The following is a 14,781-nucleotide window of genomic DNA, read 5'->3' on the forward strand; positions in this document are numbered from 1 at the left end:
GTGGTACCACCCCCCAGGGCTGCTTGTAAAGTGGCAGGGCAGGCAAGTGGGCTTGGAGGAATCAAGACTGAGGATAGTGGAGCATCTGCCCTAATAAACCAGCCTCCACCACCATCCCCAATTAGCGATGGGTTCCGTTTCTGCAATAATTGGATTTGACATTGAATTAATTATTATTTCTGATATTCTCTATCTTTGTGGAGAGAATTTTGAAATAGCAACTCTCCGTGCCTGGTTTCTGATTTCTTCTTCTTTTTTCTGATTTGTTTTTTAAAACTTTTGCTTTGCAATCATCAGTAGTGTGAGTGATACTTTTATCGATCTACTTTCTATGTGAGCTCTTCAAATGTGTATTCCCTTTCACTGATGTCAGTGAAGTGTTGATTGTAACTGACAGACAGAAAGCAGCACGGGGGGAGGATGAGGTGTTGATTTGAAGCAGCAGGGGGGAAGACACTGACTTGATTATCTGCCTTAATCTGCTTTGCAGTGCACTTGAAAAGGAATGTAAACAGGCAATCATTACAGAGTTGGGAATAAAGATCAATACCAGTAGAGGCTCATGAATAAATAGCTTTTATAATATCGATAATTCTCTGCAAAGAAAAAAAAATTGGAGGAGATTTGAAAAATGAAAAGTTATCACAGGAAAAAGGAATTGGATCGTTAATGACCACCAATGGGCTGCACTTAAAAACAGAACATAGAAAAGGAGAGGATTCCATACCTACCCCCAATACAATCTAAACAAATATTAAAACAATCAGAGCAGCAGAGGCATAAAAAACCAACAGGAACCCAAAACTCCCTTTGGGGGTGAACTGCAGCCACAGCTTAACAATGCTTGCATGCACCCTCAGTGTAACTGAACACAAGTTAAAGAATACACTCCAGGATCTGTGGGTCCAGGAACTTCAGTGTGACTTCGAAAATACCAGATTATGCCATTCAACACTGGGATCCCAAACTGGAGGAAGAGGGGCTTACGCCACATGAAGATGGGGCTTTATTCTCCAAGGGAACATTCCTTCCAATGGCCAGGTAAAGCCACCCCATTTGGCTTCTACTGATTATGTAAAATTAATCTCCAGCTTTGTTAAATAAAAACTGCCTCCTAGTTTCTCTTGATCCCTGTTTTTCACCTGCCAAGGAACCTGTATGTTTTGCCTAAGGATGGAGATAGACATTGGTAAAAAGTGGCTTTTATATTCGCAGTGATGGGGGAAACCAGCCACTGCTACATTTCTCCTCCCCAGCAGGCCTTGGCGGCCCCTGGACCCTAACAGAGCCCTGTCTGAATCTCTGCCTCTACTTCCATTCTGCCTTAGGACTCTCACAACATGCAGACACAGTGCTTTAACAGCAACCAATGGTTTTTTTTAACAACAACAACAACCCTCCCCCACTTTGCTTATCACCTAGCCTGATAAAGAGTTCTGGAGAATTCAAAAGCTTGCACACAATTTTGTGACATTTTGGTGAGCCTAATAAAGGGACTGCTCCCCTAATATGGATTGTGGAATCTACTTTTTTGTGTGAATTCAGAAACTGTTTGCAAGAGTGGAGCCACGTGGGGCTCATTTGGGCAGAGCACTCCCTGCAATTGGAGGGAAGAATCTCCCACCCTGTTTTCTGCATTAGCAGAAGCTTAGTGACCCGATTGATAAGCCCTTGTTCTGCTGCCTGCCCCCATGGCAGCTTCTTTGCTTCTTAAACTGAGCTCCAGAAGCCTCTCTCTCCCTCTCTCAATCAGCTTCTCCATTTCTAATTACAAAGAGCTAATCCTACCCAGAAAGCCTCTTTTGTGCTTCTGCCCACCCTCCCTCTCACCAGCACCTACACTGGTGCAGGTCTGGCCGCAGCCCGAGAAGACAGTGGTGAATCCCTTGCTCTGGGGTGTCGGCTTGAGGCTTTTCCCGGCCTTTATTTCTGCCAGCAGCTCCGCGTTGTCACCAGTTGGGGACATCATATTGAAAGACCTGGTGCCTGAAAGACAATAGGGATAGGCCCATCAGTCCGTTTCAGTTCTTCTCAGTTCTCCAACCTTAAGTGCAGCGCCCCTCATTTCTGCATCAGTTCACAACATTCCTGCATGCATGCCCTCCTAATACATATTCTTGGAATGCAATTCTGACTAATATACACTTTTTTTTGCAAGCAGTTCCCCCAAATATAATGCATTTTTACTGCACTTTCCCCAAATATATGCTTTTTTTACATGTATTTTTTTTGGGTGTGTGTGTGGAGAACTGCACTGCAAAATTTGGAGCAGCACCCATTTCAAAGGACTGATGCCTTTCGGTTTGTGTGTTGGGAAGCACCAACTGGGTAACTTTTCATCAAATTAATTTCTCCCCCATCCTTACTTTAACAGATGATAGTGAAGACTGAAGCTCATGTGCCCCACATAAAAAGCATTGCCTTCTCCCTTCCGAAAAGCTCTTGAGAAGTTCACACCAGCTTCTTAAGATCCAAGGAGCGACTTTGTTGGAATATGAGATAGAGTGCCGCTACCTCCCAGAGAAGCATTTCTCCAGGCTTCTGACAACAAAAGTGCACTTTTAAAGCCCACTTAAAACTGGAGGCATATGTCATTCTTCTGCCCATCCCCCCAGCATGCAATAGTAAGGCATGCACATTACTGATCTGGCCACACAACTGGTGCCTTGTTGGAAAGAGGCAAGCCCGGAACAGACTCGTGCAGTGATGCAAAGGGAAGGCAGGTAACTCCGCTGCATTCAATAGGCTCATTCAATCACTCCCCAAATGGAGAAACAACAGAATTATCTAATCCCCGACAAAGGTGATAAGAAGGCTATATGTCATGAGCAGTGACTCACACAGACGCATACCAGCAACCCTCATTTGCAGGTGGGCAGTTTTTAGCTCACAGAAGCCTTTAGATTTATTTCATGTGACACACTAATGTTCCCTACACCCAGTTTTGGAATTACTGTTTTAGCAGAAGATGACCGAACAGGAAGAGGGGGGGAAATGTGGAGCTCTCAACACACAAATAACAGAAAAAGAGTCTTTGGTCAGTCAGAGACCAGATTTTCTTGGAATCCCAAATTCATCCGGATTCCCCACCTTAGTCCAACACTTCATAGTAACATCCTTCTCCAGGATATTTCCAATTTTAGTTTAATTTCCTTGACTGTTTTTGAAGTGAGTCCATTTTTGAACTTAACAGATCTCCCAGACCAAACAGTCCACAGTGAAAGTTAACCTTTATTTATTTATTTATTTATTTATTTAATTAATTTGTTGCCTCATAGGGGTCTCGAGGCAATTTACGTCAAGGACTATTATATTAATAACATTGATTATATTTAATATTTATTTAGCATTTGTATATCTATAGAGATCTCTCCATTTCCACAGCATTCTGCGGTTTAGTTTAGTTTTTTAAAAAACCCTCATGAAACTTTATCAGCGTTTTAGTGCAAATTTTTTTGTATGCAGATTTGACTAATATACACGCTTTTGCAAGCAATTTCCCCTTATAATGCATTTTTAATCTCATTTCCTCTAATATATGCATTTTTGTCCATATTGTTTGTTTGGAGAACTGTACCACAAAATTAGAAGTGCAAATTGCTGTATTTCAGTTTGCATATTTGCTTCAAAAAGTGTGAATTAGGTAGCTTCTATTAAAATGCAAGCAAAATGGATTTCCCCCCCTCCATCCTTAATCCACGCATACAATTCCTCCAGCTGCCTGAAGATAAGGGGCAGGGGCTGCAGGGGGGGGATTTTTGCCAGAAAAATATCCCAATCAGATTTCTCTCTCTCCCCCCCCGCTATTAATAACTTTTTATACAACACCCAGAGATCTGTGAGCTGTTGTCACATCTAACTGCAACCTCAGCTCAGGGGAACTTCTTACATCATCCCATAAAAAAATCAAGAAAGAGGATCAATGGCTACGGCTGGCGGTTGAACAAATCTGCCCATCAAAGCTCTCTTAGCAATCAGTCAAGTCCTCCCTCGCTCCCTCCCACTTCTCCCCAGAACAGGTTGCCTCTGAGCTAACCATGACCCACAGCAAGGGGATGCATCCCCAGCAATGTTGCAGGAGGCCCTAGATTCTTCATATGTGCCACTGTGTCTCACCGGCTGGACCTCACCTCCCTCTCGTCACCCCCCCGCCCCGGATGCTTATGGAACTCTACTAGGTCAAGTTATCCAAAGGACACCCACCCCAAAAATGGAACCGAGAGAACCACCCATATTGTTGTTATATGACTTCACGTCAATTATGACTTATGGTGACCCTATTGATTTCTTTTTGGATATATTCATCGGGTTTTCACGGTAAGAGGTATTCAGAGGTGGTTGACCATTGCCTTCCTCTAAGCCTACGGCACCCGGTATTCCCAGGTGGTCTCTCATCCAAGTACTAACCAGGCCTGACCCTGCTTAGCTTCTGAGATCGGACGAGATTGGGCATGTTCAGAGTAGTATGGCCGTAGAGAACCACACATATACTCAGTGTATTTGCAGAAAAATGGAACATGGGGGATACGTTGTCCTTAAGAGTCCCAGCGACCCTGCAACATGCATAAAGTAATCGCATCTCAGTAGAGGCTGGAGACCATGAAAGGCAACATCAAGCTAATAGCTACATCCAGGTCAAAGCTGGTAGGAAGGAAAGGAGCACGCACCGCTGCAGATGGGCCTCTGATGGTCCTCACGGCATTTGCCCTCTTTCACTCTAGAACCACAACATGCCAACACCTCCACTGGAGAGAAAAGAGGAGCCCCCCCCCCCCCACTGTGGCACTGCAGTGAAGACGACTCACATGGAACACGCTCGGCACAAACCAGGCACCCAATTCAGCCTGGTCTTCCCGGCAGACCACATGCCCCTCCTTTTAAGTCCACAATGGCACCTTGCGGCTCTGTCTCACCTTTTACTGAAGCACCGCATCCAGCAAGCACCTCCCATCATTCCAGGGGAACCTGGAATACAGCTGATCTGGAACAATTAAAATCCCACTTTGGAAGAGATTTGTTCCATCTGGATCATCGTGGCCCTTTCTTCCTGCATGCCTCATAATCCACAGTATTTGATAGTTCTGCCTCTGGAGAGCACTACTAGTTGCTAGCTCAAGCCGTCTCATGACCTTGCACGCCTGACTCCACAGGGGGAGGGAGATTAAACAGCAAAAGTCGCGATGGTGCCTGAACCGCTTATGGAATTACTACCACTAGTCTATTGCAGGGAGCATACTTGCCCTGTCCGGCATGTTTCAGTGTGGCGCAGAAGGCATAGCCCCAATGCTCTTGCGCAGACGGCACTGTGGAACAGCCCTGGCTCTTTGTGCAACCATCGGTCCTCCTGGGCCATGCAGGTCGGCGCTCCTAGCAGGCCATGATGTTGCAAAGGGGCAGAAAAGCTCTCGAGTCCGCCTCCCTCTCAGCTGGGGGAATGAACAGAGGGGTCTTGGGAGCGTCTTTCCCCTTGGGGACCAAAGACAAAAGGCTGCTGACATTAATGGCCCACTTTGGGGAAATGACATGCTATTAAGCGCTGGCTGGAGACCCCAAATCCTCCTGGATTCAGGGCTAATAAGCACCATGTGTTGGATGTCTGCCAAATTGGAAGCGCTAATAAGCCACTGGAGCCCAAAGGCCAGTTGAACGTTCACGTGTCCGGCTAATGCTGAGCATTTGAGCACAGACCAAAGGAGCCCTGTGCTGTCTCAGGCAGGGGGCAGCAGGCCCCAAACGGTGGGGTCTGGGGATGAACTGGTGAGGGCAGCGGGCCTGGGTGGGGAGGGGGCGTAAAAAGTCTTCCTGGAGGAATGCCTGACACTCTGACCACAGCAAGCACCTGCCCTCTGCTCTCGTAGAAGGGCAGAACAGTGGTGGAACCCAGGCTGGCCTTTGGGGCTGCAGCTCAGGGGCCCAAGCCCGCCCTGACCAGGAAGAGAGCGGCAGAGGACGAGGGCAAGAGCAAACAGGCCCCGGGCCAGCAGCACCCGGGCCAGCATGGGCATGCCAGGAGCCCACTGGGGCAGAGTGCCACAGTCTCCTCTCTTGCTTCCTTCTTAGTGTTGAAAACATTTTATAGTCAGGGGGAAGCTGGCTGGGCTTGCACATAGTTATGGATGCTCATTTTACCCTGGATACATTTCGCCGAGCCTTGAAAACTTGGCTCTTTGGACAGGCCTTTGGGATCTCCGGGGTGGGCAATTTTTTCTGTGATTGTTTTATAATTGTTATTGATTGCCCTACATGGTTTTATACTGCTACATTAGTGTTGACTGCATTGTATTTTATTTTGTATTACATTGTATTTTACTGCATTTTAATGTGTACGTCGCCTAGAGTGGCTTCGGCCAGATAGGCGACACAAAAATTAAATTTATTATTATTATTATTATTATTATTATTATTATTATTATTATTATTATTATTATTATTATTATTATTATTATTACTTTAAAAGCATCTTGTCTTTTTCTACATTATTCCCAAGCAAATGTGTTTTGCTTCAGGGCAGTAGAAACAAGCCCCATTTCGTTCCTGTAATCCTAATGGTGCTATGGTGTCTGTGAGTTTTTAAAATATAAAAGTGCACATGCTCAGAGTGTTTCTTTTCTCTCTCTCTCTCAACCTTCCCCCCCCCTTTAATTTGACATACCAGGAATATAGAAGCTGTTGTAAAGCATGGAATGGTGGGTGGAGAAGAGGAATGTTAAATGTGTGGCTCACAATGGAAGTAATACATAAGGCTGTCTATAGTCCCCTCCCCATAAGACCATTAGGTCCGGGGTCTAAAATTACCTAGCTACATCAGTGATGCAGAGGCAGGCAGCATTCGATTCACTTGCCCGATCAAAGCAGGGTTGTTATTTTTTCTTAAAATGTAGGTTTTACAAGGGGCAAGCAAGTGCTAAAATCTTCATGCAGATTTTGGGAAATGAGGTAATGACTCAGAATTCAAGTTCCAATGAGCATCACAGAAGGAGAGTGCAAAAACCTGAGAATATGGGCAAATATCAGGCTATAAAGTCAATACAAACAAATCTGAATGGATAGGAATTGGTCTAGAGATGAACTAAGAAAAAAGGAATGCAGTTTCACAAATGGAAATACCATACTTAATTAAGCCAAGTAAATATCTCAGAATTAAGATCATACAAGATTTATCACAATTAACTAAAATCAACTTTGATAAGTTGCTCCAAGAAATTGAAACCGAAATAAGATCTTGGTCTCAACTGCCACTCTCATGGATGGGATGAGTAGTAGTTGCAAAAATGAACATACTACCAAAGCTATTATTTCTGTTTGTCAATCTACCATTTACAAGTACTAATAAACATGTTAAAATTATGGAGTAAAACTATATTGGACTTTGGGTGGAATAAAAAAATCCTCCACGTATAGCAGCTGAGGTTTTGTATAACCCAATTGAACAAGGAAGAATAGGATTGCTTAACATAGTAAATGATTATTATGCAGCAAAACTAGCCACGATGAAAGAATGAACAACATTGGACTGAAAAGGTAGAGAAAATCTCATTAATTCATACAACACTATCCATTTGGTATAAACATAAAAATAAGCTCTTGCCGGGACAACCACCGTCTACATCCCTATTTTATAATGAATTTATATCTCACACACAAGGTATGTTTGCTAATTTAACTTAATGGCATTTTTCAAATTTAAACACAGTGCATGACATCTTATTAGAAACAGGTATTATGTCTCATAATAAAGTTATGATTAGACTAAACAATCAACCACAATATTTCCAATATTTTCTGGTTCGGGAAGCTGTTATACGTCTCAAGAAAATATGGCCCTTTAAGGAAAAAAAGGAAATTTGAACATCTGATACTTATTGGCACAAAGAAAAGTCTGACAGAAAGATCTATAAATTAATCATAGAGATTGAAAAGAACTACGAGAACCTTCATGAAAAAAAGGAATAAAGATTTACAACAGGAGATGGAAATGGATAAATGGATATGGTAAAAATCCCCTAAAGGTTAATATCTACAGACCTAAGAGAAAACCAATTTAAACTTCAGTATCTATGGTATCTTTCTCCATATAGAATCTCCAAAATATATCAAACAGGTATTGACAAATGCTGGAGATATGATCATAATAAGGCTGACTGCCTACATACTGTATATTTTTTGGAAATGCTCAAAAATGCAGCAGTATATTAGGATAATGTGCAGAAACACATATATGAAATGACAGGATATAGACTGCCTCACGAGACATATGTCATTTTGTTAAATTATCTAAAAGAGATAGTCAGAGATACAGATCTAGAAATGATGGCAACCTTATTAACATTGGCAAAAATCAAAATTGCAAAACATTGGAAGCAATGTAGATCACTATTGGTACTTGATTGGTTTAACTGGGATACTATCAACATATCAGTTAAGAGAAAAAATGGACAACCAAACAAATATATACTGTAGAAAACTGGGCACTCTTTATTATGTTTTGGAATCAAAAGTATTCGGAGAATAAGTATCCATACAAATTATTTTCTTTGCTCTGATTTATTTAATATAGGTAATCCTTTTTAAAAATGTCTTAATTATTATTATTATTAGTTATTATTATTATCACTAAAGTTACCTCGTTTGCTTTTTTCTCGGTTTTTACCTGAATATGAAGAATAAGATGTGTCTCTGATCTGTTTTGTTTTGTATTTTTAATTTCCAATAAAGATTTTTTTTTAAAAAAAACAACAACCTGAGACTACAGTTAGAGTGGTGAGCATCTGACGATTCTGCCCAAGCATGGGGATTTTCTGCCACTATTGTGCGTTGTTTTGAGAGCACCTACCTAAGAATTTATGGGGCACAGGATTCAGCACCATGATAAGTTTGTTTTTAAAAAACCACACGTTCCTAGCTCTTTAGATAAGCTTGAAAGAACATGGGCAATTTGTGCTGAAATCTCAAGTGCCCGGAAAGTGGGTTACGGTGAGAGACTCAGAGACATAAATTGCTCCATTCCTACCCGATGGCATATGGTAGCAAAATGAGTGATGCGAAAACATCAAATATACACAAATGTGCTATGCTATGGCTCAATTCAGGGCATCACACGATGAGCACTTTAGCATGGCAGCTAATTCTGGAGTCTGGATTCAGTGCTGGTTAGGCATGGAGGTTTTTGCAGCGTACATATAATGCTGTTCTCATCACAATGCTACCTCGATTGTTCAGCTCATTTCAAAGTGTTGGTTTTGATCTATAAAGACTTATGCAGCCCAGGACCCCAATGTTTTACAGATCACCTCTCCCTGTAGGAACCTACCCAGACTCCGTGTTCATGATTTGAGGCCCTTCATTTGATGCGCCTCCGAGAGAGGTGTGGAGAGGGGCAACTAGGAATGGGGTTTGCTGTAATTTTTGACATAAACGCCTCTGGTTTAACCATCAAAGTTCAGACAAAGCTGCCAGAATGTCTGTGGTCCAGCCTCTGACAGGGAAGGGGAATTTGCTCAATTGGCTGGGACGATGACCTCACACAGGCTACAGAAATAGGAATAGTCTTGTGGGACAGGCTGAGGACTAGAGAGCAGTCCCAGGGGCAGGGAACTCAAAGTATCAGGGCAGATCCAGAGAGGATCAAACTAAGTAGTCAGCTCTTTGTAAAAACTTGTGTTGGTGGGGGGCCTTTGAATGCACACTCCAGATATGGTGCAATATGGTGCAAGTGCTTCTGGCCAAAAAAAATAAAGACAAAACATGTCTGAGAACTCTTCATTCATCATCCTTCCACATCATACCCATGTCTTTTGCTGATATTGTTATGTGGGGGTACTTAGTTCATCTACTTAATTCAAAGTTTTGTCTATCTTACTTTTCTACACAAATTATTCAAAGTGGCTGTTGGCATAAAATCATATACAAATGCTAAAAGAACCAAACAAAAGATTATAAGCCACAAAACAAACCATTTAAACCAAGGGTAGCCAGCTGAATGTCCTCCAGATGTAGGTGGACTCCAACTTCCATCAGCTCCAACCCACACGAGCAGTAGTCAGGGAAGATGATGGCAGTTAAGAGTCCCAAGAACGTCTGGAGAACATGGCGGCTACCCCTGATTAAATACACAAGCACAATCTGCTGGAAATTAACACAGACTCAGCACACTGTTCCTAAAATGTCTCACCTCCAAAAGCTTGCTGGAAAAGATCTGTTTCCACAGCCTGCTGAAAGGTGAGTCAAGAAGGAGCCACCTTGGGAGGGCATCCCATAACTGTGGTGCTACAACAGAGGAAGCCTCATCAAGGAATTGTAGATCTAACAAGGGCTGCTGCCCATGCTACAGAGATGGAACTGCTTTCTTCAGAGGCAGTCTATCTCTGAACTGCAGGTGCTTGAGAGTGACAGCAGTGGAGAGCTATAGCCTTCCTTTCTTCCACTTGGCCTCTGGGGGAAGGGTTGTAGCTCAGTGGGAGAGCACCGGCTGTGCACGCAGCAACCCCCAGGCTCAGTCCCCAATGGCATCTCCAGGTAGGACTGGAAATATCCCCTGCCTGAAACCCTGGAGAGCTGCTGCCAGTCAGTGTTGACAATACTGAGCTAGATGGGCCGATGCTCTGACATGGTATAAGGCAGCTTTCTGTGTTCCCATGAGAACAGGGAAATCTGCAGACTCTCTGCATCCTGTGTGCGTGAAGAGGAGAAACAGGAAAACGATTTGCCTTGCTGCCTATTGGTGATGTCAGGTGTGGTGCAGGTAAAGATGCATCTGCAAAGGAGCCAATTGAGGTGTGCTTCTGGTTGCTGTTTGGCTGCCCTGACGTTTAGCGAGAGGACCGTATAGAAATACCTCTGTGAAAAAATAAACCCCATCAGCCGCAGGCAGCATGACTAGCGGTCAGAGATGACAGAGTCCAGCTACATCTGGAAGGTCATGCATTCCCAACCCTCCTATAAAGCCTTAAATAGTATTTGTGGAGTCCCATGATCTAAGCCAACCTTTGCAATGTCTGGAGTGGCTACTGACTCCAGCTACAACAGCTGCAACTGCTGAAGGGGCCAGAGACAGTCTTGCCTGCATTGAGTCTTGCAAGATATGCTGCTCAGCATGATTATTGGGGTGGGATGTTTTCAGGAGTTCTTGTTGGGGTCAAGATTTATTAATTTTAGCTAAGCATTTTTGCTTTTCTTGTGACTATGATTTTCTATTTTTATTGTTAAGACATTACAATGAAGTGTGCGGGGATTGCTGAATTTTATTGCACTGAGACCTTTTCATTAGTTCATCGTTTATGACTCTTGTTTGACAATTTATATTTTGTTTTTATTTTATTTTGTAACTGTTAGAATGCATTGTGTCATTTTTTGATGCTGTAATCTGCCTTGGGAGTGGCTTTGCTATGGAAAGGAGGCATACAAATAGATGATGATAACGTTGTGCCTCTGCATGAGCCAGGAAGCAAATTTTCTGAATTTCCTAGAGGCATTTGGTGGGCTGTTGTGGGGAACACAGAATGCTGGACTGGATGGAGCTTAATCTGATCTAGCAACATATTCTTTTAAAAACAAGCTTCTATGCACTTGAAACTATCCTGAGTGTGTAAACCGAGGCTTCAGTGCCTTGTTGCTTTCACATCCCACAATCTAGCTGCATTACCCAGACTCAACTCACACTAAATAATGTAGGCTGAGCATGGGGGTGTGGTGACAGGTACTCACCAAACACAAATGCCTGAGGATTAAACCACCATCAATATTTAAGGAGCTGAAACCTTTGCGAAGGGAGGGAATTGCGAGTGTATTTAAGAGGAGGAGGTGCGTGTGACAGGAGGAGCTGCAGTTTGAAGAAGGAACAATCAACGGTCCCACAACTGCTGTGACGGCTAAGGGCCTTTCTGCACTATAAAATACAGATCAGTTTTAGAGCAGCTTAGCTGTCATGGCTTCCCCCCCTGTAGTTTGGCGAGGGTGCTGATGATCCTGAACAGTAGCCACTTCCAGCCCCTCTGAGAAGAATTGTAGCTCCTTCCATTTAAGTTTGCAGCGTGGATGTGCTCTCAGCAGGAAGGATGCCCTGGGACTTGCATGGGGACCAAGAGGGAAGAGGGTGCCTCTGAGCAAGTTCAGAGTGTCACGCACACTACTAAGTCCACAAAAATCACTAAACCAAACACTCACAGGTTCTTCCTTTCCTCAGCATACCTATCCAGAGCTTGGAAAAGTTACTTTTTTGAACTACAACTCCCATCAGCCCAATCCAGTGGCCATGCTGGCTGGGGCTGATGGGAGTTGTAGTTCAAAAAAAGTAACTTTTCCAAGCTCTGTACCTATCCCAGGGACAGCCTGAATCACTCTCTTTCAGTTTAGGAAAATTTCCCTGCCTGTCTGTTTCCCTTCCAGCACCATTCTCTCAACCTTACAGTGCTGTTGTGAGAATTACTATGATAATATATATCTGATATAAATGCTCAAAATTATGATAATGACTATTTCTTTACCATCTGGAAAGCTTTCTTTTACCATCAGAATTTATACATGTGTACATGCTAATGTGTTATTCCCCAAATATTAACTGTTTCTAGGATGGTTGTGAGGTCCACCTTCAAAGAAGGCAGGGAGCCTTTAGCCTGCCAAAAATATATGTATGGCCAAAGCTGTGGGCAAGCCACAATTCTGCAGGAGCACAGAAAAAACAAGCATTCAGCTTCATAAGAATACCCTTTTCATTTAACACCTCTCTGCCAAGTTTCTAGACCTTATAGTTGTGGAGATGTGCCTGACAGTGTGTGGGGAATTCCTGGAATCTCGGAAGCCAGAGGGTCGAATCTCTCAACCAATCCCCATGATGAGCAAAACATGAACATATTATGTAAACTGAAAAAAAATCATATGCACACTTGTAGTCTTAAATATAAATATATAAATAGGTACTGTCTGAAGAGTCTGGTGAAATAGCTGGACTTACTCTTAATTGCTTCCCAGTGGAGAAATCCTTCATAGGAGCAGAGTTTGGATAAAATATAAGCAGAGATAATTTCTTCCCTCCTCCCTTTCCCACAAAAAAGCTGCCCGCAGCCCCCCAAAGGAGATTCATTGCTAATTTGTGCCTCAATGCCCCCTGCTTCCAGCAGATGCCAGAACTTGTTGCAATTTCAGACAAGAACATGAAACATTCAGCTGACATTTTTAAAGCAGCGATCTGGTTCCATTTGACAGCTCCAGTGCAGAATCTGATGGACTTTGAGATTGCAAGCAGAGACGTGGACAGAGAAGTTGTCAGACACGCACCAGTGTGTGACTGACAGTCACCTTCGTGAAGCAAAGCCAACGGGGCCCTCAGCACAGCTGTTTCTGGGTCTGGGAGTTTCCCAGGGTGTAGCCTGGGGAGGGGATGTGGCCTACGGAGAGCCACAACAGCTGGAGAGAGAGGCCCTGAGGGCCACATGCAGTCATAGAATCACAGAATAGATTATTCATCATCATCATCATCATCATCATCACAATAATGTATAACCCTCCCTTCCTCCCAGTAGGAGCCCAGGACAGCAAACAAAAACACTAAAACACTCTAAATTATCTTACATTAAAACAAGACATCTTTAAATGCAGTGTCAACACAGACAGGGACACGGTCTCTACTTAAAAGGCTTTTGGAAGAGGAAAGTCTTCAGTAGGCACCGAAAAGATAAGAGAGATGGCGCCTGTCTAACATTTAAGGGGAGGGAATTCCAAAGGGGAGGTGCCACCACACTAAAGGTCCATTTCCTATGTTGTGCGGAACAGACCTCCTGATAAGATGGTATCTGCAGGAGGCCCTCACCGGCAGAACGCAGTGATCAATATAAAGGGGTAAGATGATCCTTCAGCTATCCTGGTCCCAAGCTGTAAAAGGCTTTGTACACCAAAACCAGAACTCTGAACATGGCCCGGTAGCTAAGGGCAGCCAGTACAATTATTTCAGCAGCAGTGTAACACAGTGGTGACAACCTGCCCCAGTGAGTAGTCTCAGTAATCCAGCCTGGAGGTTACCAGTGCATGGACAACAGAGGCCAGGCTATCCCGGTCCAGAAGCAGCTGAAGCTGGTAAAAGTAGAGTTGGAAGGGGCCTATAAGGCCATCGAGTCCAACCATCTGCTCAGTGCAGAAATCCAAATTAAAGCATTGCCGACAGGTTGCTGTCCAGCTGCCTCTTGGATGCCCCAAGGTTGGAGAGACCACCTCCTCCCTAGGTCAGTTAGGAAATTTTTCCTGATGTCCAGTAGAAATCCGGCTTCCTGCAACTTGAGCCCATTATTCCATGTCGTGCACTCTGGGACGATCGAGAAGAGATCCCGGCCCTCTTCTGTGTGGCAACCTTTAAAGGATTTGAAGAGTGCTATCCTATCTCCCCTCAGTCTTCTCTTCCCAAGGCTAAACATGCCCAGTTCTTTCAGTCTCTCCTCATAGGGCTTTCTTTCCAGTCCCTGGGCCCGAGTGTCCTACACAAATGGGGGCCAATGGACCCGTTGCGTGTCCTGTGAGCATGCTCAGTCCTCATTGGGAATCTAAAAGATCTCCCCCTCCTTTAAGAGATTTTTCCTCTGACTTTTTTTTTGTACTTCTGCAAACCTTAAGGTTTCGTTAAGCCTGCAAGTATCTCCCGCTTGTGTGAGGCTGGTGCTGTTTTGGGTATAGAAAGACCCACAATTGGAGAATTAGTTTGCTCTGAGTATACCCAAGCAGGACCTGAAATGAAATGCTGCCATGTGGAGCAGTCCTGTACAGGGGGTTCCAACCACCAAGTCATGCCCTATTCCA

The 14,781-nt window shown here is 43.7% G+C and overlaps 1 protein-coding gene and 1 pseudogene across 3 annotated transcripts in view; both read right to left on the reverse strand.

The window, feature by feature from the left end:
• The window catches only part of ESPN (espin), a 131,770-nt gene that overhangs the window by 22,421 nt on the left and 94,568 nt on the right, over positions 1-14,781 (reverse strand). For all 3 annotated transcript variants that reach the window (XM_061601839.1, XM_061601841.1, XM_061601840.1), the window contains exon 10: positions 1,841-1,986. In XM_061601839.1, the coding sequence (XP_061457823.1) occupies positions 1,841-1,986 (146 nt within the window). The remainder of the gene's footprint in view (positions 1-1,840; positions 1,987-14,781) is intronic.
• On the reverse strand, positions 4,359-4,477 carry LOC133373016 (5S ribosomal RNA; annotated as a pseudogene).

This window comes from Rhineura floridana, chromosome 18 (genome assembly GCF_030035675.1).
Source record: "Rhineura floridana isolate rRhiFlo1 chromosome 18, rRhiFlo1.hap2, whole genome shotgun sequence".
NCBI classification, from domain to species: domain Eukaryota; kingdom Metazoa; phylum Chordata; class Lepidosauria; order Squamata; family Rhineuridae; genus Rhineura; species Rhineura floridana.